The following is a 27310-nucleotide window of genomic DNA, read 5'->3' on the forward strand; positions in this document are numbered from 1 at the left end:
CAAGACTGTGAATAAACTTTCCCAGCATCTAGAATTGTCACGAGTCTCCCACACCCACTACTCCAAGTGGCAAGGACACTTTTTGCTCCTACTTTCTCCAGCTTGAAAGCCCAACATAAAAAACCTGAAACAAGACAAACCAAACCCCAACACTCCACCACCGCCAGCTGCAAAATCTTCACTAAAAGCAAGGCCTCCTCTCTTCATGCTTCTCTTTCTGAGAAATAACGAGAGAAGCACACAACTGCTGTGAGTCACATTGTTCAATGCATGACTAAAAAAGGCTCAAATTCTACAGTAAGGAGTACAGGAGAAGAACGCATATAAAGCAGAACAGCAAGTGGGAAAGGCAGAAATCAAGTAACAGAGAGAAAGTTCAGGACAGTTTTATGAGCAAATTATTAAAACAATTGCTGTGGATGAATGCATTTGTGTACTGCAGGTCCCAGAAGCTTTGGCTAATCTCTTTTCCAGCAGAAGTACAATCTCTCCAAATGCAGAAGTGGTTATTGCTCCACCCTTTGAGTGTACTGGCAAATAATAGAGCATCTCCAAGAACCATGCTTTCTGAAAGCCAGATACACTGGAAGTAAATTCCAGTCTAGAAAAAAACCCACACATTTATTGGGGAGCACAGGGCAAGACTTATATGGGAAAATTTATGACCCTGTTTCCTGAAACCTCTGTAAACCTCTGCTTGGATGGTGGCAGCACTAGGATGGAAGGAATAGCGCAGCAATGCCTCTTGGGGGTGATGTTCTCTTCCACTTGCAGCTCAGGAGTAGCCAACTATATCCCACAGGATACCCAGTGTGCATTCCCAGGCAGTTCTAACATCAGCCATGGGCTGGCTTATTAGGAGATGTGGTTGGGCAGCTTTCCGCACTAGAATGCGGCTACCCTGAGAAGTACAGCGTGGTATGGCACACCACCACTAACAAAGCTTACTTCAGAAATAGTGGAAGTAAGCAAATGCTGGGTTTTGCTGGAAGGAAAGATAAGCTTTTTAAGGCTACTTCTGCACCCCATGCTCAGGGAAGGGGTAACGGCTTCAGCTATTGAACCACAAGAACAGCATGGAACACTGGTCCATGTGTGCAGAATGCTGTGGGGGGAAAAAAGCATCACTGAGTATTACCCTGTGACACTCGGGATAATTGTGAAACAAGCCATTTCCTTTGGGGAGATGGTCACAGGTGGCATTTTACTTTTGTTTGGACACAACGGCACAAAGGACTTGGAGGAGGCAGCTGAACATAGGACTGGGCTCAGTAACTCACCACAGGCATCACACTCCATGACTGTATTCTTCAGGAATGTTATCTCCTTAATCTAGAAGAAAACAAGAACCACCAAAGGCTGAGTTTTGTTCCCACGCAAACTAATAGCCCCACTGTCAGAAAACAGGGTGTCTCTGTGAGACTGCACAGCTATTGACAAACAAATTAACTCGTACCCCAAAATCTGTGTTGCAGACTTTCTGGAAGCTGAGGTGGCTTGTATTCCCTGCCATAAGTCACTCCCTGGTGTAGTGTTTCTACAGGCTAACTTGATAATAATATTCTGTCCCAGATGCAGGAAACACTTGACTTGAATACACAGAAACAAGTGTCATAGAGAAACACGAATCTACTTCATTTGGTTCTTCTACTCTAGAAGATGCTGAACTAGCAGTCCTAGAGAGGTCTGCTTTATCTGCAGTCCAGGCACTGCGTAAGTCAAGTCAGGAGGAGGTTCCCCTGTGAGCCATTTTTGCAGATACATGAATAACCTAATCTGATATTGCTTATGTTATTCTTTGGCCTTAATGCCCTTGCCACGAGGAGATTTAGAATCTGTTCATGAAAGCTCCTCCCTCCAGACTTCCTCTGGTCTCCTCCAGGCTCCTATTCCTTCAAGCTTGCTTCAGTAAAGCAGTGCAAAGATGCTGTTCCTTTGGTGAAGAAAGGAATACGGGACAGGCACAACTAAGCGTGTCAGTCTCAAGCTAACATTTATCCCTAGCATCTTAAACAGCAACCCCAGCCGACTTCTGTCCTGTAAAAGCCTCACTGGCTATCTACAAGTGATGCTCAGGACCACCCTTCCACACCCTGTGGGCTTTATGTTTTCACGATTGTCATTCCAGTTGGACAAAAGCTTCTACTCACGCCTCTCTGCCAGCTCCCAGCTTTAAGGGCAAGCTTTCTTTTTATCTTAGATTCTCTCTTCTCTTCAACACCGCCTGGGGTCATGTATTTTGAATAGTTAATGCAGAGACAGATCTAACGAAAATCCCCAGAACATCTCCCATCAGAAGTGGGTGACAGAGAGCAGAGTAGAGAATTTGGAGCACTGCTAATGAATATCAGCGGTTCTTTTGTGCCAAGAATCCTTCGGCCTTGGCTCAGGAGAGTCGATCTGGCCTTTTATTGTTATGCCTTTTGCCATCCTTATTGCCAGCATCCCAAGATGCTGAATCAAGGAAAAGTAAGTTTTAGAAAACCTTTGCATAGATTAAGAACTTATGAACTGCCACCTTGGCTCTCCAGTTGTATGTGCAAGTTTGTCTTCCGAGGAAGAGTTGTCTTGAAAGTGCTGTTGACAAAAAGGCCATGGATAAAAAAAAAAAAAGAAAAAGTAGGTGGCAAGAGTGAGAGAAAGAACAAACAGAAAACCTGTATGGAGAAGCAGTGCTAAGCTGGAAGGGAACACTGGAAATCATTGCTGGAGGCTGCCAGGAACCATGTCTGACCTGATTCCTAGTAAACACTGGGTATTTATGCAGCAGCCTGAAATGTGAGAGTAACTCCATGCAACAGATGTTTTTGCAGATTAGAGGCCGCCCAGTTTGCACTGGCACAGGGACCTGTCTGCCATTCCAATTATCTGGCAGGCAGAGGCTGCTGCCCTCAGCTCCCAGAGTGGATCAAGGGAGAATGGAACCTTTTTCTATACTTAAAAGAGAGTTGACCAGACAAACCACCATCTCCTCGTTAAAATGGGAAAAGATCTCAAGCACCCAAGAAGTTCCAAATTCCCTAAGAAACTACCAGAGCCAGAAAGGCTTTGGATTAAAAGAAGAGGAAAGAGTGAATACAGAGCTTGTTTAGACTCCATATGACTTCCCTTTCCAGGACCCTAATAGATGGCTGAAAGGTCTCTTCCATCTTCCAAGTTTGGACTCTTTACTGATTTCATGAGCGCACAAAACCAAGGAAAAAGTGACTTGTTTTTTCAGTTAAATATATACCCACTGTGTGTGCGTGTCTTTATTTTTTAAGAGTTCGTGCTCCATGTACACTGTTTTACAGCAGACACAGTTCTGAGCAGCAGAATTTGGAATTCAAATGAATCCGCTGTATCTCAGAATTATGAATCTGACTAGGAGACCACCTCTCAACTCTGGTTTGCAGTGCAATAGTTCTATTGCCCATTTCACTTAACACCAGAAGCAGCCCCCCCCCAATTCCAGAACTCAGCACGTGTGGCAGAGGATTCAGAGATCTTTCTTGTGCAGCATAGAAGGAATTAGGTCCCTTTCTCACCTACCTGCTGTTTCAACAAGTCTCGAACTTCTGTAAGCACACGGTTAGTTTCTCTCATCTCTTCCAGCATTTCTGGCCCAACTTCACCTCCTAAAAAACCCAAAGTGGTTGAGAAAAACACAGAAGAGCCATTAGCAGTACAAAGCAACTGATACTATTAACTTCAGCTTAATACTAAAGACACAGGCTCCTCCACACCAGTCTCTGCCAGTTCCTAACTAGAAGATTGTTGGAATTAACCGACTTGCACATGGGGTACAATTAGCTCTGGGCGGGACAGGCAGTGATAATCAGCCATGCTTCTCAGGTAGGTAACAGTTACCCCTCCGCAAACAAATTGGCCTGGCAGTCTGGCAGTTGTGGTAGCTGTTAATCTGGCACGGTCTCTGCAGTTCGCACATAGGAAGGCTTTGCTGCCAAAAGAAGCAAATTAATAATTCAGTACTGTGGAAGCTGCTGTGAAGGGCACCACTAAAGTAAAGCTGTTTGCTGAGTCTATCCCAAACGTGCTGCCAAGCACTGAACGTGGAAAACCAGCACATCAGCCGTTGCTGGGCCTGTTCTCAAGGTACCAACTTTTTTCTTGCTGGAGAGGGGTTCTTTTCACACAGCGGCAGTTTCAAATTGCTGTGTAGTGGCTTTGGGACACAAAGGATACATCTGCTCATCCATGCAACATTGCAAAATCCTGTTTAAGCTATGCTGAACAGAGGATATAAATCATCTTACAAGGTCACCTAGAGCAGATTAACATGATTTTTCCCTCCCATCTGCTACATTCTAGACTTGCCTAGTCGTTTGTGACATGCTAAGAATCTAGTCTATGCTCCAGCTTTGCTCAAGAAGCATGAATGGAAGTAGCTCATTGTTTCTAGAATTATGTAAGTTTTAAGAGAACTTGAACCATTTAAAAACAATTGGACACGAAGTTCAACTCTGGTATTCTCCTATCTGCCATGAGAAAGTACCACCTCATTTCTCTAGTTTTTCTTAGGTTAATCCAGCCCCTAGCAGAAGTCACACCATGCCTACAGTGCAAGCAATCCTTTATGAAGAGAGAAATAACATTATCTTCTACAAACAGCACTGTGCATCCAGGGGAAAATTAACCGGAGTTAGGGGTCTGCCTCCTTGAGCATGAACAATTTGCCAGTGCTGAAGGCAGGATGGGAGTTCGTGCTACTGACTTAGTACAACAACTTCGGCATTCTCACGTAACAAATGAGCCAGAGAGCCTCATGGATCTTCTCTGCACAGAACCAAGAGGACTTCATGAATATTTGTAACGTCTCCAATACATGTTGGTTTGGGAACTAAACTGAAGCCACAAATGTGTCATTCTAAGATGGAAAGACTGAATTAAAGTGGTGTTTCTTATTTTATTGAAAACAAGGAGCTTGCACATGATTTCTGACTTCAAACAGAGGTTTTGAATAAGCTCCGCATGAAGGCTTCAGGCAGCTTCCGTTATTCTTGGGAAGAATTTTCCATCCCTAGTAGCAAGATGTAAATGAAAATAAAAGTTTGGGTTTTTTTTTAATATTCAAATTCACAATAATGATTCAACCACTCAGGAGCGATTTCCAAAGGAAATCTATGCACTTGCAGACATTTGCATTACTATGTGTCCTTCTCCACAGACTCATTCTGTCTCCACAAGCAAACACCTGACTCTCTGGTCCACAGCCTAGGTCTGCCAGATCTCACGAATGCTCTTCAAGTTGAGCATTCCCCTAACAAGCTGTTCACAGAAGTGAAACTTTTCTAATGAATTTAGTATGGCTACATTCCTAGAAGTCAAAGCTTCCCTTAGCTCTGTGTGCACAAGCAGAGACTATCTAAGGATCCTGATATAGGACATTCTGTATGGTCTGGTTTTTTAACTTAAATCACATGAAAAATGCAGATTAATGTAATGTGATGTGTCTCTTGCAGGTCATTACAAAACACAACACAATTTCCAGTTGCCCTAGAATAAATGCTTTTCTCAAAAAAACCTTCACTACACAGGAGTGGAACTGGGGAAAAATGTAAGACTGAACATTCAAACAGTTAAGCTTCGTGTTTCATATGAAACTACAAAATCCCTAAACATTGTTTTTAGCTTTCAGTAGATACAATTGAAATGTTACCTTTTTCCTATTCCCTTCTGCAAAACAAAATTTTTGTAGGAGTCTAGAAAGCATACAAGTCCAAAAAATATAGACATAATTAAAATTACTTACCTGCTCTTCTCTGCTGATATGATGAAAAAGGACAAGAGAGGAAGAGGAGAAAAACAAAGGCTTGAGCTGAAATCATCTTTGAATCTCCAGGCAGTATGGATGTATGGGCTTCTCTTGCAACGAATTTTTAACCTGCAGGTTTGCCTCTGCTCCCCATTAGTGTCTGTGGTTTGCTATTTATGAAGTTGCATTCCTTCCTCTGAAGTTCTTATTCTCTGATGCTGGACGAGGGTGGACGTCATTTCTGGCTGCTAGTCCACAGAGAACGTTGCAAAAGTAAACAATATGAGAAACTCATCAGGAGAGTAGTTTAATTTTTTTTTTTTAGACCAGCTTGCACCAAAATAGGTCAGAAAATTCCAGAATTAAATGGATTCTTTTTGGATTGGGGTTTTTATTTCTTCTTCATGAACACAGGATAGACGGATGATTCATAGCTGTATCCGCCACAGATTTTCCCTCTAAAATTGCTCACAAGATCACAAAAGCTATGAGACATCTGGACTTCACTAGAATTTCAGAAAAGGCTCTTTGAACTCCCAAAAGACAGCTTCACCACTCACTCTTGGGGCAGAATTATTGAATCATCTTCCAGCTCCAAAGAGGAGCGATCACATCCTATTTCGGAGAGGGATTGGGCAAATGTATGAGCCCTTAGAGGCTGATGTTCTTATTACCCCCCACCCAGGCTTGTTTAAAGGAAGGATACAGTGCACAAGTGACGGCATGAAAGGACGGCAAACTTTGTCGTTTCTTGTCTGCAAAGCAATGAGTCTCAATCCAGCATTTTCCATCAGTCAGTCTCAATCCAGCACTTTCCAGCAGAAGACACAGAGCGGATTGAGAAATCCATCTAGAGCAGCCAACGTAAATCTGCCCAAAGAAAATCTTAAAGCTACTACATCAAGGAAATTGCAAGTTAAACTGTGACCTGTAAAAAGGGTTAGTCTGGAGATCAGTGAAGTTCTTGATCACACATTCTCACTGTTTGATTGTGAAATCTGTCAGTATGTTGATCATACAACACCCTTGGGGACACCAACAGGAAAGCCCCAGGAAACAGTAGCTCAGTCTTAAAAGTGTTAGAGCAGCAGGATCCTTGGATATTTACATAAAAGATTTTTTTCTCATTTTGACCTCAGACCTCCCATGTTCAGGAAGAAACTTCCTATCCCTGTGGCTGTGCACAGTTCTCGAAGGTAACTGGGTGCAGTCTTGCAGGCGCTGGTGGGCATGCATGTTCGCTACAGTAAGCAAATAAATATTATTAGTTTTATTATACAGGAATGCTGCAGCAGACAGATTTTACACTTTCTTGCAACAAGCAAATTTATAATGAAAACAAAGTAAATCTGCATGAGTTACCTAGGTGGTATTTGCATGGTTCTGCTTGTCTGGCACACATGCCATCTCATGTTACACACCGCAAGTGACTTCCCGCTGTCAACCCACAGGTAAATCAGCTTTGAGGGTTTGATACTTGTGGTAAGCTGAAGTGGTTTAGCTGGAACTCAGAACAACTGAGTTTCCCAAGTTTTAGCATTTCTGAGTACTTCTGGACAAATCAAAACCATGGCAACCGATTATATTAAAGATAAAATACACTGGTTTTTGCAGTGATGTTCTGGGAAATATTATTTACAAATTTTATTTTATAGCAACAAATGGGGAGTGAATGAAAAATGCCCTGTCACACATCCCACAGAGACCAAGCCTTTCACCTGAAACAGTGACAGCTGATGTCCATCCAGCTGATGTTTGAAGATGCTGTTGGCAAGGGGTGAGAGAGGCATTCAGACTTCCCAGACTGCTCAGTCCAGGACCCTGATAGATGGCAAGCAAGGAAGCCCATTAGTACCTGTTATGGTAGCAGAGAGTTTTAAGGAAAAAGCATATTACTTCAACAGAAGCCTGATAGGTCGTTAATAAAGGAAGGTTCTTGCCAACTATGTAAAAAAAAAATATCTGGTGGTTTGTTTTTTTTTTTCAAGTAGGGAGAAGTAATAAAACTCGAGAAAGAAAGAAATGTAACTCAAATGGAATGAAGAATGGACAAGGGTCACTTGTGAGGTCACCTCGGAAACAACTGACATCATCTTTGCTTTGTATGGAGAAATATATGTCCATATAGAACGATGAGATAATCAAAATCTAGTACTACAAAAATAGAAACGGAAACAAAAAAAGGAACTATTCAATATAAGGCAAATAAAATATGTATGAGCAGTAATGATGTTTTCTGCTATCTAAGCAAAGTATTACTCAGTGCTATCAGGACATAAACCCAAACAAACCCACATAAAAGAAAACAACCCTTGAAGTCAGACACCTAATAAAAAAGTTGCTTGAAAGTCCAGTATCCAGCTAACTGGATACTTCTGTGTTTCTAAGTTTTCAGGGGCCAAAAACCTGCCAGTTTTTGATAAGAAATTGTAGGCTGACTAGAAACAACCATTTCTGAGGCCACATGAAATTGGCTTGTAAAACAATGTGACCCCCAACCAGCAAGGGAGCAGTATTTGTACCTAGGAAGAGCTCTCAAACACTATCCAGAAAAGTCCTGCTTCCTTGGTACAGAGTTCAGTGTTTTTCTGAACACTTTCAGCTGCCAGAATCACATGCCCTTTTGTAATACTATAAACTGGTGATCACATTGTGTGTAAAATTCATTATATTTTCTAATATGCCTATTATTTAACATCCAAATTAACTCATCAAAACCATTATTATAGAGAAGTTAGGTAATTTTCTTTGGGTTTGCTAGGAACTGAAGGAATCCAAATAACTGATGTTAAAAAAAAGAAATGTCCCAAGCTCCTGGAGTCACTGCAAAGGCAAAGAGTGAACCCCTTTCTTCTGAAGAATACCTTGTATTGACAAGCTGCAAGTCCCCAAAGTAATTAAAACATTCAGGGCTACCAGCAGCAAACCTGGATCTCTCCACAGGGATGAGAAAAAGAGGACTTTGGTAATGTGGACAATCTGCAAAGTGGATGATCTACAAATACGTCACCATCTCTGTTCTCCTCTGCAGGAGAGTCACTAATAATAAATTTATTAGTGGAGGCTGGAGAGTACATTAAACTGGCTCACAGGCAGCGCACGTTACTTGTAAGTAACTTTACAGTTAGCTGAGGTGTTACAGCACAAGAGGGGAAACTGTGAGTATGTACTTAAAAGATGCAAGTTCTCAAACTCAGTAAAGTCAGGAATGTTCACTGCTAAGAAATGACATTCATTTCCCTCAGCAGCAGTTAGTGTAGGGCAGCATGGTGACAGAGTACTGCTTGTTATTACTGCTGACTTATTCCAAATGAAATGAACCAAAGCATATTAAATCTGCATTACACTAATTTTATGTATCTGAACAAACAGGTCTTCTGCATATTAAGGTAGCGATCAGTAAGTCTTTACATTATTCTAGAAACCCAAAGCCATTTCTCGTTAGTCTGCAACAGTTTCTGGGATCATTTCCATTTCATTGACAGTAGCAAAATAACTGTACAAATTAAAATGTAGCTAGTTTCTACAGAGCTTTCTGTAGTTGAGCAAGACATGGTGTCTCCACAAGGTGAGGTCATTCCTACCTTTATTTTCTTTGGACTCATTTTATACCTTTCTATATTCAGATCTGGGGGCTAGAAATCCCTGTAAATCACTACTTTAACACAGCTTAAACACATAGTAGCAGATCAGAAAGTGTTTGGTTCATTATTTCTGGATGCCTGTGTCTGTCTGAAAAGGACAAATTCAAAAGTACCTGATTTATTTGAACTTGTTATTTGATGGGGAAACATCTTCCAGATTTGTCAATATCATTTTTTAAGCATTACTGATTTGAAAAAAAAAAAAAAAAAAAAAAAAAAGGTGAGCAGCAGATAGTGTTTATTTGGGCTTCAGTGTTAAAGTTTTTCTGCACTCTGTGCAGTGCCAGGTTAGTTACACCTTTTTCCCTGACTGGAGTTGACATCACAAATGAAACAAGCACACAAACAAACAACAAAAAGAAAAGCTCATACTAGTTTAAAGTTAAAATACTTTCCATCTCTGTGTTTTTAACTAATCTTTGCCAAGTGAAGGACAAAAGTCAGAAGGAAAAAGTTATTTTTCAGTCTTGTAAGGTCAAGTTCTAAAAATAAGTGAAAAACATCTACACCCTCTGAAATGGTATGCTTAGTGTTTTACAATGTTTCTTATATATTTATGGTTGTAAGAAACCAAAGTATATAAAAGATGAGCAGTGAGGACTTTTTAAAAAAAGTCTCCTTTTCCTCCCAATACAGGATCAATAGTACTAATAGCACTCTTCACAAGTACTTCTCTACCCTGTTCTTAAATACTTCCAGCAATTGAGACCCCACAACCACCCTAAGCAGCCTTCCAATGTTTTATATTCCCACTGCTAGAAAATGTTTCCAAGGGATGCTATTTATGCTATTTTGCCTCTTTTCTTATTCACCGTGGACTCAAAGAGCAGATTACTCCCTTCTTTGACCTAGCACTATGTATTTGAAAACTTGTGTTTCAATTCTATACTTTTGTAAAAGCCTGGTAATGTACGCAGCTTCCAAGTTTTATACAACCAGTATAGCAATGTGGAGACGAAAAACGATCATAGTCATTGCAGACTGTCAGCAGTTAGTTCTAAGAGAAATAAAAGTCCTGAAGTCTCAACTAAATCTTCATCAGTTGTGTTTTTTCTTAATTGTCACAATACATAAACTATGACTCAGAAGACACATCATCTATTGTGGTGAACTGCTAGATTATAACTGAAGTTGAACAAACATTTCACTCATGAGTAGATCCGTAAGAAGCCCAATACATCAGAATTTCACAGCAGTTTTTTTCAGCTTGTACTTATTTTGAATGCTATTGTCTAACGTTTGCCAATTCCAAAGATACACACTGTGAGAAGGACTGGATGCTGAAGTCTGAGGCTTAGCTGCCAGCAGAATCTTCAGCCTTGTCCTACCTTTCTACTATGTCCTTCCAGACGAAACAACAAACCTACTTTCAAAAGTCTGCAAAACATGATTTTACAGCTTGATTATGTACAAATACTTATTTCATCCGTTGCTAAAACACAATCTCAACAAACAGGATTCCTAAATGACCTAATTAGAGCTATTTGCAGTGCTGAAGTAACAAAACTAAATAATGTAAAGAATAGCACCAATGCTTTATGGGAGACAGATTCGTTACTTGACACAAACACCTAATGCAAATATTACACACAAAATCCATCAGTCAATAGGTAAGAACATTCCTATCCCCTCCCCATATACCTCATTCATTGCAAGATGGAATAATCCATTATAGGTTGTGGTTTGTTACATGTTTGAAGAGTTACAACTTGCTGCAGTCTGGTTTATGTCTCTAACTTTGAATTCCTCAGGAAAGCAAGCACTGAAGAAGACCTTTTGTAAGTATTTTGATGTTTTTTTTCATTTAATCAATGACAAACTGCAATGTCAGAGAATCCAACCCGCAAAATGAATGGACATGGCTCTGTTGTGCATGACGCTAACTTTACCATTCATTCTTCTTGTTTTCTACCCTACTAAGGGAATGTGACTAATGTTAATAAAGCCATTTACATGAGCTAAAAACACAAGTCACACAACTTGCTGTGGCAACAGGCAGAATGACATAACGCTGGGCCGTAACCACGATATCACAGCAGTTGGCACATTGTGATAAGGACGTCTCCTGCAAGGAAGCTACTGCCTTCCACCACAGAAGCATGGCGCTCCTTGAAATAAGCTTAGAGTTCCAGAGGGTCCAACTTTCCTGCTTGCTCCTTCAACGCTTCTAGAAATTTGATGACTTGTACACTTACTGCATATGAAAAGCTGGCTTTCAAGGGAACATCATTTTTATCCTGGGCATTTTCTTGGAGTTCTGAATGCAACAAAACACAAACACCATAACATTAGTGTACAAAAATAGCTGCAAACTGGTTTCTGAAAAAAGGCACAGAGATGCCTTCCAAAGTCTGAGGGAGGAATCCCACAAAAAAAGACATTGATGAGCCAAGAACACATTCAAACTCTTTGTTTTATCCTCAGCTCCTAACCCCCAACCAAAAATAGAGGGAAAATAAAGATGCTAGTCCAAAAATTTCTAAACCATCAGGACAGACTCCCTGAACCTCTGGACCTGACCTACCGGTAAGAATCGGAAGCAGCTCCTGTCCTACAAGGTTTTTTGATTCTTCATCTTTCTAACGAGACTCCCAACAAGATAACCATTTGTAGCAACCATGAGAGAGTTAAATGGCCTGACTTTTTATTGCCACATTATTCTTCTGAGGAAGAAAGAATCCTGCTCTACAGACATGGAACTGAATCACTCTGAAGCTTGAGCTGGGTCACACCATGCAAGTAAATTGAACCTGGAAGCCCAAAGCTCATGCCAGCACTGTAATAACTAAACCGTCTTTCTTCTCTGAAGAAGGGGAATCTTCATTCACAAACATTGGCAGGGAAAGATACTAAAATAAAAAAAAGCACACAGACATTCATCTAAACTAAGCGATACTACATATCGTCTGGGCAGCCTTACCACCACGCTAAGTGGCTGATCTTCCTGGAAGTGACATATTCTGCCCACACTGGCTAAGAGAACGACACACGATGACACAGGAACTCTGAGGAGCATCAGCAAGAAAGGCTGTACTTTTACAAGAGAAGAAAATATCCAGCAACTATAGGCCATAAAAAGTGTCTAAGTGCATGGCAAGAACACTGTTCAGTTTCATCACAGATGTGATAGTGCACTTCCAATACTCAGAGAGCAGCAGGAAGTACGAATGAGGCTAGCCTAGACTGTTCAGGTCACCTAGATTACTTGATTACTTGGTTACCAGTAGGTACATCCAGGGACTTGACTCAGGATCAGCAGGAGACAAGGCCAGTGACAGGACTGGTGACAAAGACACAATATAGGTCCAAGGTCTATCCTGAGACAGGGCTAAAAGACCACGTTGAACGTTGTTCTTCATTTAAAATATAGCCCAAAACTTCCCAGTGGCTCAATGAGTTTTAATACTCTAATACGTTGTCTCTAGAAAGGTCACAGCACTGTCAAATATTCCACACTCCAGGGTTCCACACTGATAAGCTGACCCCTTCCAAAATGCCTGAGACATTGTGTCAACATAATCCTGCCTGAAGAGAACTAAGACACCTGGAACTGAAATGCTTTGTTCAAAACTGAGGGCAGAAGGCCAATCAAAGGGCCCACAGATTTCGTGTTGGTCCTCATTCAGCTTTGCCTTACCTCTCATTTAAGCCTGCCAAAGACAAACCATAATGAAAGAGAAGCCCAAGGGGCTGAAAAGCAGCAGCACGTTCAGATCAAGAAGAGCTGTCTCCCATCCTTCCCGTCCTCTCAAGCAGCTCGCTGTAATGAGGCGTACAGATGGGGGTTTAAAATGCTGCCAGAGCTCCTTCTCCCCACCGCCACCCGGCTCAAAACTGTTCCCCAGCATATGTCGTAATCATACACCCAGAAGGGTTGTTAAAACCTTACAGGAAACATCTCACATTTTTTCCTTTACTATTCATGCCATTTTCTATTAGGGACAATAAAGACTTCTAACACTGGATTAAGCTCATTTGCAACAATGAGCTACTATTGCTCCAGGAACCAGTGGGAGCTCAGACTTGTTGAGGGAACTGGGAATAATTAACTGAATTGTACTGGAAAAAAGGAGAAGACTGAAGGCTGTTTTGACCAAGAGAGAAGCAAACTGATGCGATGGTTAAGCCATCATGTCTTGCTGGGAATTATTGGTGGGAGTATCGTTAGAGTATGCAGGTTTTTTCAGTAAAACTGCTTTGGCCATGGTCTCCCTTTTTGATTTTTGCTACTAAAAGACACCTCCCAGAGTCATAATGACAATAACACAGTTTTACTGATTGCTTTCACTCATTGCTTAGTATGCACTAAGTCACTTCCCCGAACTCTTAGGTATGGCAAACCTTAAAAACAAAAGCTTTTCTTAGCAGACTGGTTTTTCTTTTCCCCTAAATGATGTATATAATTCACCTCCATGGTCAATCCTTATTGTGTAATCCAGGGGTCTTCAGCAAGAGTGTAAACAGGAATTGTCTCATTACAGAAGGGACTGGAAGTGCTCAGTGCTCTGAGATCACACATGTAGGTGGGCAGACAACACGTACACTTTTTAATAGTCTAGGGACCTCTCTTAGGGAGCACTGACTTGGTTTTGATCACGGACCAAGACTTATTAACTCAAAAGAAACATCTGGCATTGACCCCTTCACAGGCAGAATACTGAACCTAAGGGACCCTGGAAATCTACTCTGATACGTTGCTGGAGCTGTCTGCACATGATTAGTTCGGTAGCTATACATAAATGCACATACTGTATGAATAATACTATTTCTGTATCACATATACAAGTATTACATAGATGAGTATTTGCTGTCCTCAAATTACTGCTTTCCAGCCACAAGTTGGCACATGCCATTAGCCTTTTGACATGCAGCTTCAAAAAAAGATTAAGTTTCCATCGTTCCTTTCAGCAAGGAGGATCCCAAGGAACTTGACAATCTATTCATACCTAATACCACCAGAACATAGACACCTTTGGGACAGAGAGCACAGCCAAATACATAACAGAGTGCAGAACAGCAGAGAAAAAGGGAAACATTTGGCTTAGGACTCCAGAGAAAACCTTGCTGTTTATAGAGAGAGCCAAGGAATGGTTAGCATCCATTCATGGGAGACAGAACTGTGCTTTCTATGGTCACATCCCAAATACCCACAGAGAAAATTTGAACTTCACAGTTTATTCTGCCTCAGCAGTATGAAGTGGTAAGTTACCTTTCCCAACAAACTGGACCAGTAGTTCTAATAACTGCGTTCAGACAGACCACAAAGCTGTCCTTTCTGCGGACATCTCAAGGGAACATCAAGAAATTTTCCATTCCAGAAGTTATATTAAGCAGACCTGTTCAGGTCTCCTGGATACATGCAGCAAAAAGTGTAGCTTTTTAATAAGTGTTGATTCAAGATTAATGGTAGTTCTCTTGACACTTCCTCTCTTACCAACTGCAACAGGGGCCATTTTTTCCTTCCCATTTTCTCTTTTTAACATAACCTTTCCATAGCAATTAGCTCTACCGCTTACATTAAAATAAAACAAACAACACACCAAAAACCAGAAGGAAGATATCTAGTGTGATTTAACAGCTGGAAATAAGCAAAACCAGCACCAAGCCATCAGGTCTTTTCAGGACACCAGTGATCAAAAGACCACTGTTGAGGTACTCTGTAAAAAAGTAATTTGCAGTCAGCTGTTTGCAGGAGACACAAACTTTTTCGCTACTGAAAATCAGAGTTAACTTGTACGGAGGGGAAAAAAGGATAGAACACTCTGTATTAATTCCCCCTCACATCTTCACTGGCTGTGGGGATGCTGAAAGCATTAGGTCAGAAGCCTGACCATTGTTTTTTCCAAACTCAACTCTTAAACATACTGGATGGAACTGAGAAAGGGGGAAAAGAAGTCAGTCACTAAATGTCACTCTTTGTCTCGTCTCAGGAAGAGGCTACACACACATTCAGCTTTCATATGAGTAGTTTAACACTTGCATGCAGAAATATGAATTTTTCTTATACAAGGGAAATGCAGAAACAAGCCTTTAGGAATTACAATGAAAATTATTCAAGTATACATGCTTTCTTCGATTGCCATGGAATCAGGATGACTAGGACATTCATGAAGGGCACAAAGATACAGGAAGCACCAGCAGATTGTCAAGGCTGTTCTCTAAAGTGGTCTCATTATCCATATGTAAAATGAGAATCCTGAATATGAAAAAAGAAAATGGGTTTATTATTATATCAGAACCTTAGTATTCCACAAAAATAATTCTTCTTCTTATGATGGTGGTAGAGCAGAACATTGTCTCGACCTTTTTTGCTTATACCCTGCTTCAGCTGATTAATAACTTCTGCTAGATTTCAAGCAAAGAAGAATGAATCTTATTCCTGGAAACTATCTTTTATGCCTTCATTAATTGTTCCCAAAATCTTGACCACAAAAGGATGCCAGCTCCTCAAGAATGACAAACCCAGTATCTTCTAGACAGACCCCATTATATCACAAGGCAGTATATTCTCCACACTGCTGTCCCCTTTCCAGTGTTTGCCTGAGGCATTCCATAGGCTTTCTGTCAAAGATAATTATGGCTGTCATAGGAATGAATAGACGGAGATGTTCACTGGGCCCACGCTCTGGGGGTGGGCAAGGACAGGTATCGTCCTCAGAAGCCAGGAGCACTTTGTCTCTCTCAAAAGAGAGATCTCATACAATATGAAGTTGAATTTTCAAACAGAAATAATAGCACAGAGCCAGGCAGCTGAGCCCTTATTCACATTTGGTTAGATAACAACGTTAAATACTCAGCTATTCGCACGCAGAAGTCTCTCCCTGCTGAGGCCTGAAAGCGCACAGGTATGACTCAAAAATATCTGAGTTGCAGCTTTCACCAAGCTAAAGGGAACGTCTGTGCTACCTCGTCCAGACTACTAGAAAGTTATTAACAGCTGCAAGTCAAAAGAATCAATTCAAGAGGCATATTAGCCTTAAACAGTTGCACTTGTGAAACTGCTTGTTTCACCAACCCCACAGATTGTGGAAACTGAGAATTCATACTTCTCCTGGTGCACATACTGTCAGCTCATCTTATCATACATCTCTTTTCACATGCACATTTTGTTTTCATAAGCTTTGAGACATTACAGATTACTGGCTTTATCCAAAAATTGTGCTTCTTTGTACGTCATTTATAAACTCAGAGGAAAATTCAACATCATCCAGACTATGGGTTGGGGTTTTTTTCACCCCAGAGAAATGGAAAAATGGCGTGTACACAGGCTCACAAGTGGTGGGAAGCTCTCCAGAAAGATGGAGCCTGGAGACTAATACAAACCTCTTGAGTTTTCAAGAAAATATCAGACCAGAAATCTCACAGGAATGAACTGGCTCTGGAGATTTCTGGCAATTCCTTCTCCGGACCCCACCCAAAGCTGAAAAACAGCCACAAAAGCAAATCTATTATTTTTCACAATATTGTTCAGTATCATGGTCTGTGTAAAGATTCAGAGTAAGTCCTTGCTTCAACTAAATTGCTCTTCTCATACCTAATTGTGATGGTCACAGCATTACTCTAATTTTAATTCCACATGGAAACTAGAAGTTTGATCCTCTGTATTTTTGCAATACTCCCTTCAATAAAGGCCAATTGCTTTTGGCTAGCACAGCAGCCAGTTTCTTCCATTAACCTTTATTCAAGCCAAAACACTTTGGGTGTAAGCAACATTGAGTTCCTGAGACAATGACGGCCAGAGAAATACCTATCATGAGAGTGGAATCCGAGAGCTCTCCCCAAACTCCAGCTGCTTTGTCTCTCCTTGACATCTTTTTAGTCTTTGAATGCTTTCTGCACAAGCCATTACACCCTTCAACACTTCTTCCAGGAAAGCGCACACAATTCCAGGAACCCCACGCCTCAGGTGAATAAATAGCAATGACAAAAGCAACTTTCTACTGGCAAGGCAGGAGACAATGTTGAAACTCTGAGCCTCTATACACAAACGCAGTAAAAGCTACCACGAAGGCCAATATTTCCCAAGGAAATCAAATATCAATGCATGGTTTGAATAGGAGATCTTCTGGAAAGAGTAATGAACATGTCTAACCCTGTACACTCAGCAAAATCTGATCTCACAGCCTGAGATCATTTGCTGGCTTCAAGGTACATCTGGGAGTTACTCCGAACACAGTGGGAAGAGAAGTGGTTTCTAGGGAGATCCAAGTTACACTTCTAAATCTCCCTACAAAACAGGAGCTTTTGCCATTTAGTGCTGCAAGTGCCCCCTTCCTTTCTTCCCCGCGCCCCCCCACCCCCCCACCCCCAAGGTTTGTGCTGGCCTCTAGCGGAATATGGAACAAATAGTATAAAAAGGAAAAAAAGCAGCAAGGCACATGCAGCCTCCTACAAAGCTGACCAGGCCTTCAGCTATTCATAGATTAATTCAGTGGGAATTCGTTTAAAGCAGTACATACTTGCTAGTAAAGGGCAAACCTTTATACCCTAGCCTGAGAGTGATCCATCAATTCAGACCACTCGCAGCACCATAATGGGTCATTCTATAAAGAAAACATCTGTAACAACACAGTTCTTAAATGATATCTTTGGTGTTTCCCGATGCTCATCACATCATCAAGTCCACAAGAACAATATCCCTTGTTTTGTTTCAGCCTTTCTGCTTCCTCAGTAACAAAGGTGGATGCAGGCTACAACTGGATTTGGTTTGGGCCCCAAGAGAACAGCTCCAGATCAGTCTGGGATCCAGCAATCAGCCTGTTCCACTACTCCAGCTACCCCAAGATTTGGCTTCAGACCTCAAGACACATGGTCTGATCATGAATGAGTACACTGTTTGACTAGTTATAATACCATCCTTCCCTCCATTTCCTAGTAAGCCCTCATACTCATAGAAAATACTGGGTTATTTATCCTGCCACTCCTTAGGATTATTCTAATCTGGCTTTTCCATCATGACCTTGCATGCTTTGGACTTTCCATGAGCTCTTTATTACACTGTGCAACTTCTCCTGCTGTAGAAGTTCTGCATCTTGGCTAGCGGCCCAGTGCTGCTCTTGATCCAAAGGAGTTCATCGTCCAATGTTTAACATCACTTTTTTGTTTAACTGACATCATTACTAAAGCGCTACTTAGAATTATTGCCCTCCAGACCTTCTTCATATCCATTTTGCAATCACCTCTTCCAGCAAAGTCATACACTAATCTGCTGCCAGGAAGGTGGCCTAATATGTTAGTATCTTGTCTGAGATTGGAATGCCACTTACTTGCCAGAAAGCTTCCCATAGCACCTTTGCTCCGTCTTTACGTTACAGCTGAAATAGAGGCTGTAGGATCTAGTTCAAAAATATTTCATTTTGTTAATAACATTTGCTAACAACTACATTAAAAAAAAAATAATCTGTGTTCTGGGTTTCCTCCATATGACATAAGGCTCATGGATTTCTGGACCAGAATTGAGAAGCTGTTTGAAAACTTCTGTTTGATCATAAATCAAGGCCAGTAATTACCTTTTTAGTAAAAACAGCCTCAGTTCACAGTTTCCAGACTTGATGGGTCCATAGCGTTGCCATGGGCTTTCCTAAGGGTCCAGGAATTCAAGCAGACTCCACTTTCATTACAGCACCTGTAGCAGCTTCTGCAACATGAATCTCGAAAATGGCATCACTTGATAATTGCTGTCTGCATGACGCTGGAAGGAACAGTATGGAAACATTCCTTATCTCTATTTTTTCACAGCTCTTCCAGCACCTTTCCATTTATTTACTCACTGTCACACTGGCTGCCTTCCACAGTGGGAACTCTGCCTCCTCGCACAGCACATGGAAAAGCCAAAAGCAAAGGCTAGCTGGGTGGTTCATTTGGAAGTGCTGTTGAAAATCTGGTAGAAGGCAGATTGGATCAGGTCTGGAGAAGATCCCGAGGTGTTGCCATCAGGGTGCTGCTGCTCCCCAAGGCAGGTCAGTGGGTCTTAAATGGTCCAGTCTGAAGAAGCCTCAGTAACCAGCACCACCAGGCTGGGGTGAGAGAATCGCTTTCAGTGTTAGTGGAGTAGAAAGCCAATCCATAGCATGGTTCCTTTTGAAAGCTAGGTCTCTGGTAAGTTGAATTTACTAAACTAAGTTAAAATCAGTTACAAAGGGGGAAAAAAGCGATAATACCCCACACTAAATCTGGGCCTGGTCATGTTTAAAAAAGTTTATTTCTTACAAAAATAGTTTCCAAGCTGTAAACTATGATGCCAAAAAATAGGTATAACACTACAGAGATCTATTAATTAAACCAAGAGTTTTCTTTTGCTAAAGCCAATGAGTAAACTACTGAGGGCAACAAAACACTGGCACACCTCTGCCTGCTTAGCAGCTGAGGAGCAAGCCATGAAACTGTACTGAGAAAGGGAAAACCAATAACCCTTAGCAAAGAAACTCCACAAAACACTCCTTAACATCAATCTGATAGTGGGAAACCTTGTTTTAAGCAAGCAGGGGCAAATTCACTGCATTTTAAGCCCATTGTGTTTAGGAAGCAGGTGTGTTATGAACTGAAAGGTTCATTTTCAGGAGTACTGTCAAAATCTGGGACCCCACTGCCCTCTTAATCTTTCCATATGCTGTTTGATGAAATTCTGCCAGTGGCCTGGGTACATTTCCAAGGAACTCATGACTTCTGGGAAGGCATTACAAAGCTACACTGGAACCATTCATGACCTGTGTTCAGTACTGGCTTGGTTCCTTCTCAAATCCACAACATTTTGCAAAGAAAACATTCTTTCCACTTCAAGCAAGCTTCTCCATCCAGAAACCAGTCTGGTTCAGGCACTCAACCTCTTCTCGCCCTGCCCTCACCCCCAGACATCAGAAACACAAGCCTTCTAAAGGAAGGGCTTCCATGATGGCAAAACAACTGCAACACCTAATACATTTGGTCTCACTCAATTCTAGATCTGGGTTTTTTTCAGACAAAAAATAAAGGAAAAGCAACTGTTAACATAACTAGCCTTACCTATAGCTGCTACTATCAAAGTATGAAAGTTCTTACACTCATTGTTCTCTGAACCTTTAATATTTGCAGTGAAAAAAGAAGGCCTAGCTGGTGAACTCTGTTTCACATCCATAGGAACTGAGATGTTCATGGAAAAGCCAGAGAAGATAATTTTTAAGAGCTGGACACCAGAAAATGAAATGGTTCATATTTCAGGACAAGGACCTTCTTGGATGCAGATGTTTAGTCCAGCAGGAATCTGAACCACTCCTGTAAGTCATGTAGCCACATTATATGGCTAAACACACATTGTTACATGTGTGTTTACAGACACACACACCCCTCAGCAAAACCCAAAGGGCAACACACCTAATAGATGGATTGCTTACATTATTTCATTTTTGAGACAAGTGCCCAATTAACAAACTTCTCCCACAGCAGGAGGAAGGATTTACTTTATACGTAGAGAATGCAAGTATGTTATTCACTTAAACAAAAAGCAAATAAAAAGATAGGGTGGGACTCAAAAAATACTGGTTTTCAAATGATCCATTCTCTTAAGATACTCTTTACAAAAACAGCTTCATATTTAACCCTGTGCATGCTACCTTCCCCAGAAGTTAAAAGCATGTTTGTAAAGCAGTAATGCTTTGAGAAGAAAGCAAGCTGCTACCACATCAGAAGTCCTGTTGCTAAAACTCAAAGTATTTATAAATTTAAATGAGACACCAGGGATAACCTGAAAACTCAGCACTCTTCTATTTTCCCCACTAAAACTGAGGGAGGAACACCAGTCCACAAGATTCAAACACACATCAAAACCCTTTGTGAAGTACTGGATTTTACATTATACCGAAATAACCTCACTGCTTCTCCATCTGCCTAGGATGACTGCCAGAAATTAAAACAAAGAGGCATATACACTCTTTGTAGTCAATCATGAACTTCAATATTTGTTTTTAAGCTCAGATACAACATCTGTTTTGAAGAAGCCCCATTTAAAGAAACGTTGATGCCCCTTTAGAAACAGTATTTTTAAAAAGTCTTCTCCTTCCAGACCTCCTACCAAAGATTTAATAGGTAACAGATACTCTCAAATATCTTTTTGAATATATCCATCAATTCCAGCAATTTTTTTTCTTGGATTTTAGAAACTATGCCTTTTTGCTTGCGATCTTTAACTTCTGTGGTCAGTTACAGAGAAGTAGATCACTTCACATAGTACTTTTGCAACCAAAAACCTACAGAAAGCCAGAAGCTCTGTTAATAAAAAGATCTCCCCCCTACATTAGTTCCTTGAATTCAGATTCTGTGCTAACGTGGCATTGTTTAGGATGAACACACACTTCAGCTGTTTTCAAGGAGTGGGAATTAGAAAGGATTTTAATAGATTTTTGCAGGGAAGGATTTCAAATTTTAGATTGAAACAAAATATTTTTAATTAGTATTTTAACATTGTTACCTTTTCATTGTTTATTAGCTTTTTAATATCCACTTACCTTAAGACAGCCAAGAAAACTGGTTTACAGCATAGAGTTTATAGCTAGTTTCATTTACTGGCTTTCATATACTGCTATTATCTTTTTATGTCAATCATCACCTTAATATATAAGTACCTTCTTCCTTCAAGATCACTGAAGAAATGTCAGTATCTTCTCCTCTTTTTCCTTCATTAAGTTATCTATCCATGACTTGTTTCAGGAATATTTTTTAAAGCCACAATTGAACCTGCAGGTAAATGAGTTGAAACAGAAATATTACACAATTTGCTGAAGGATAAAAGCATTGAGATTCCCTTGATAATGAGTAATAGCCCTTTTCTGTGAATTTTCTATACTACGTTACTTGTACTCCTGAAATCAAAGCTGGGTTGCTGTTAGATTTCTGGCACCTTAGAGAAATTCTTACATTTACACAATAATACTTTTCTGATATGCTTTTAGCTTGTGAAAATATTCTGTCCATTAAAGGCCTTTTCAAAAATGACCACTCAATCTAATACCACTCCACAGAGATCTTTTAATGTGATGTTAAAATATCTGTCATATAAATGTAAGCATTAAGACTGAAGCCATAAAATCATAATAAAAAAAAAAGGGGTTTTTTTTCCCATCTTACTCAGAACAGCTCTTTCTCCCAGTATTATTGTTCATATTCCATAAAGCAGCATGCTCAATTAATGATGCGTCTGTCTCACCACGGCTGGAAGTAAAGCTTTACTGACATTAGGGATTAATAGACTGCATATCCTTACACACACATGCTGCATTACTTTCAATCTAGTGCATATTAGGACTGTGCTTTTTAATTCCACAAGAGCCCAATAAACCCTTCAATATTTACTCAGGGAGATTTTATGGTCTTCTTGTTTCATGAAGGTATTTATATGAGCTCTGATCTTACGACATTTGCATCATCAGCCATTAATTTATAGAAATTAAATAGAAATAAACAAAAATAGATCCATAACCACCTTCTCCAGATGCCTACTCAATGCTGCAATATTTGTTGGTCCAATACCTAGATATGGAACAAAAATACAGCCAACCCAACCGCTCCCTGTCCTGACGCTACTACAGACATTCCAATAGGAAAAAACTGAGGAAAAATTACGAAGTTCTGGGAAAAGATCCATTTTAGCTATTAAAGCTTATTATCACATTTTTAAGGGCTATAAAGCTTTTTAAAGATTATATGGGATGAAGGAAGCTATAGAAATGTTATAAACCCAGAAGATCTTCCTAAACAAAAGGAAAATGTATGTTGCTATGAACCTGCTTCAAGCTGTTCTTTTGATTATTTTTTTCCCCAGCGCTACATTAGCTTTCCTTCTATGTCCCTCTTGTGGCAACTGAGAAGAATTGTAACATCCGCAATGGAATGCCCAATTCATAGCCTTCAAAAATTTTTGCTTTGTTGCTGCATTTTTGCTGTGTTTTTTTTTAATAAAAATTTTTGTTTTATTGCAGTTTTGTTGGTATAGAGGAGAATAGTTTTTCTTTAAAAAACCCAACAATAGGTATTCTTTGCTTTTCCATCTATTAGTACTCAGGCTAGGTAAACTAGGTAAAATTGTATGGAATTTTCATTTGAAGGTTTCTTTCAGGGAAAAGGCAAGCAAAAGAAAAAACAGAGACAAATAGAAAATGAAGCACTTTTAAAACAATATGAGCTATCTGAACATTCAACAACAATGAAGAAATACAGATGTGAAGTGAAATAAGAAAGTGGTTAAATATGCATAATAAATTTGCTGATTGCATTTATTGTTCTAGAATATGTTAAATGCATTGCTAACCACAGTACTTATGATACAGATACAGATGTGTAATGTGTGAGCATTCCTTCAGCATGCTTTCTCAAGAACATCTGATCTCCACTTCATACTCGTTTTCCCCTAACCTGAATCGTTTTATCCCAGGATAAAAATACACATATTTTTTTTTATCCAAGCCTGTCATTTGAAGTAGCAGTTTTGCAAAGATTCCTCACACTCAGTTTGATTGGCTCTGAACCTCTCACGTCATGATGACACTTTCCAGCACTATCTCCATGGCTTGGAGTTTGCAGAGACCAATCAGTTCATTCCTTTTCCTAACAGCTTGTTTTCAGCCCTCTCTTGTGCAGTCCTGAGTGGAGGATGTTATCAAATCCCAGTGCTAGCATGTCTTGGAATTGAAATGAGTTTCAAGGAAAGTCCTCTGGCAAAGCCAATTATTTTGAGTCAGGGCTGTTATTTCTACCAACACCTGAACTGCTGTATGCATCCCCTTTACATTCATAATGATCAGGAACCTTTATTATCACCTCGTCAAGATAATCACCTTAAACTTTATTTAGTTTGCTGGAAGCAAGCAGAAAGCATCTTTTTTTAAAATCAAATTCACCCACATTTGTTCTCTTGGATAGCATCTTATGGCTAAGTATGTCCTGCGAATTCTAGCTTCTAACTATGCATAAAAATGGTAAAGTAACAACATTTTCAGAGAATGTGTTCCAGTTTTCTGAAGTGTTACCTTTTAAAATTTCATACTGCATGCACGACAGCAAAGACCAATGAGTCAGAGTGCCATCTCTCTGCATTAGCCTAGATTTAAAGGAGAAAACTCACAAAAGATGGCTTACTCAAAAAATATTGTCTACGAGCTTTGTAGCATGGCCTGCATATGTCCCTCCATGTTTATCTTTCAAAGCACCAAAGTAGCCCACAGAGTTTCCAGCACGCAGTGCACTGCAATTAATAATGTCATGAAAGTCACATGTACCCTCTTCACAAGTCATGCTTCTACGTTGGCATAAAGACTATTTGCAGTCTCCATTTTTACACACAGTAACCAGGAGCCCAATGGCCACAACTAATTGCCAGTTTGACCCCTTGTCAAAATATATGGAAGTGAACTGCAGGCCATCCACCCGACTTACTCTGGTTTTACTTTTGCCTGGCATGACCGAGGAGCAGACCATATGGTGTGGTGGGGGATCTCCTTGCAGCCCTCCAGCTTCAGCACCTCAGACAGCAGCATCATCTTGCCCACAAATGTGGCCAACAGTCCTTGGTGCCTCCATATCAGAAGACAAATTTACCTTCTGATGGCAGAGCGAGCTAAGGACCTGCAATTTTCAGCAAGTTTTCCAAACAACTTCCCTTTAAAAGCATTGTTATGTTCTGTTTTAAGTAAGTGAGAGGGAAAGAAATCCAGCAGTGCATCAAAACTTTGATCAGTTTCCAAAACTTTTGAGGATTCTGTAAAGCAGCCAAATGGTGCAAGTACGTTCTGTTTATTAATAAGTAAGTGTTCATACCAAGCAGCCTACCTGGTTTTATAAATTTCTTCTTCAATTCCACTTTCATCCTCAAGTAGGATTTCATATTTTCTCACAGTTACACTTTTTTCTGAACTACGAAACAGTTAATTTGCTGTTTGTTTTATGAAAGCACCAGTTTAGTTCATCCATGGATGCTTTCCAACCAAACTTCTGGTGGGCTTTAATTCAGTTGTATTTCACCTTTAGGAATCTAGAAGAATCAAGACATTATAACCGTCTCGTGACACAGATGAACCTAAGTATGGGTATACACTGGCTTATCCTGATGTCACCATGTTAAACTGGAGCTGATGTGACAGTCACAATTCAACAATAAATTCTCCATTCTGCCTTTTGATTTTAGTGGCTTGTTGAATTAACCTACTTTAATCTGAATCCTGAATTAGGATACATTTTTGATAAACTACTGACACAGTCTATTCTTCCTAGAGGCTTAATGCTAAAGATGAATTCAAACAGTCTGTGTGCAGAAGTGATGACTCCTGTATTCTCTTGACTTGCTCTTTCCCTTCCTGTATTTGGTGTGCAGCATTCCTAGGACAAGGATGCTTTTCAATCTTCATCTAGATCTTTTCAGCCTACCAGCTGCAAATCTGGTACATGTTGTTTCAGTTCCAGGCTTTATCCTACACGAAAAGCAAAAATAAAATTAAAGTTACTTGTAAAAGAAGATACATATTTGCATCTTATAGTTGAAGGCTTTAGTAGGGAAGAGGGATTGAATATCTAACCTTTCATATCGATGTGTTTCACAACACACAGAAGTTATCTTAAAAGATATTTGTTGTGTGCTAATAAAAGGATGTTGAAATAAGGGCAACCAGATCCAAAACTTTGTTTATTTATGGGTAGAAACATGTGCTACTCGCCTGCTCTGCACAACCCAGTCATTCATCTTCCCTGACCTCAGAGAATCTCCATGGCCAACTCCACTACCCTCACCTCACAGCAACACAGCTTTCTGGCTCTCACAGTTTTATTAGGTATTACAGGTATAATAGGTATTACGGCTAGAACAGGTATTACTATAATACCAAATCCTTCTTAATTACCATGTCTGCCTCAAAACACTTCAAGCCCCTGCGTAACTCCCTCATCCAGGCTACCTCTCTGTTAGCCCAGACTCTAACCACTCCTTTTAATCAGGAGCACGAGGCCGACAGGCCACAGAACGAGCAGCTGCAGCTCCAGGCTCGCAGCAGCCTCTAAGGAGCTAAAGGGCCCCACACTGCCTCCACAGGGGCAACCACCACGACACCTCCCCTCACACGAACCTGGTACCACCAGCACCACACAGGCTGCAGCCTCCACAGAGCCCATCCACCACCACAACCCTCCATGGGGGTCGACAACCAGCACAGCCTCTCTCCTCCCTCCAACCTCCTCAGGGCCCTTCGCCACAGGAGGCTCAGGGGTTTACCTTATGACTCTCTACAATTACCTGACAGCAGGCTGCAGGCAGGTGGGGTCGGCCTCTTCTCCCAAGTAACAAGAGACGGGACAAGAAGAAACGGCCTCAAGTTGTGCCAGGGGAAGTTTAGGTTGGATATTAGGCAATATGTCTTCACCGAAAGAGTGGTCAAGCATTGGAAAAGGCTGCCCAGGGAAGCGATGTAACCACCGTGCTTGGAGGTGTTTAAAAACCGCGCAGATGCAGCGCTTAGTGATGGACCCTGTGGTTCTGGCTTAACGGTTGGACTTAATCTTACGTCTTTACCCACCTAAACGAATCCACGAGTCGAAGTGCCAGCCGCCTCCTCAGGGCCGCCACCGCCTCCACAGCCCGCCACCGCCTCCACAGCCCGCCTTCCCTCTTCATCTCGAGGATCCATTGGCTGTCAGAGCCGTCAGTCATGAGAAGGCTCCGCCCCTCACCGCGCGGCGGGGGGGGTGGTGTCGGTGAGGGGAGCGCCTCTGACAGGGACCCCCCTCCCCGCCCCCGCCCGCCAGGTGGCTCGCGGCGCCTGCCCCGCGCCGCCCGCGCCCCTTCGCGCCTTCCGCGGCAGCTCCTCCCCCTCGGCCGCCCTCCCCAGGTGTGTGCGTGCTACGTCACCCCTCCCGCGCGTACGGGGCGTGCTGGCGTCGCCGTCCTCCGTGCGCTCCG

At 41.1% G+C, this 27310-nt stretch overlaps 1 protein-coding gene across 6 annotated transcripts in view; it reads right to left on the bottom strand.

Moving 5' to 3' along the window:
* COMP (cartilage oligomeric matrix protein) overlaps positions 1-27219 on the bottom strand; it is a 37391-nt gene extending 10172 nt beyond the window's left edge. Inside the window, exons 1-8 of one of the 6 annotated variants that reach the window (XM_056337307.1) lie at positions 26928-27219; positions 26648-26802; positions 24802-25832; positions 21996-22107; positions 7474-11656; positions 5753-6996; positions 3532-3617; positions 1281-1332 (exon numbers count right to left, since the gene is read on the bottom strand). In XM_056337307.1, coding sequence (XP_056193282.1) covers positions 1281-1332; positions 3532-3617; positions 5753-5828 — 214 coding nt within the window. In that variant the 5' untranslated portion in view covers positions 5829-6996; positions 7474-11656; positions 21996-22107; ... (1 more) ...; positions 26648-26802; positions 26928-27219. Of the gene's footprint in view, positions 1-1280; positions 1333-3531; positions 3618-5752; positions 6997-7473; positions 11657-18908; positions 21591-21995; positions 22108-24801; positions 25833-26647 lie in introns of those variants that run through there. The other 5 variants (XM_056337306.1, XM_056337303.1, XM_056337304.1 and 2 more) reach the window with 5 other exon arrangements.
* Positions 27220-27310: the final 91 nt, after the last annotated feature.

Source organism: Falco biarmicus, chromosome 4 (genome assembly GCF_023638135.1).
Source record: "Falco biarmicus isolate bFalBia1 chromosome 4, bFalBia1.pri, whole genome shotgun sequence".
Classification (NCBI taxonomy): Eukaryota; Metazoa; Chordata; class Aves; order Falconiformes; family Falconidae; genus Falco; species Falco biarmicus.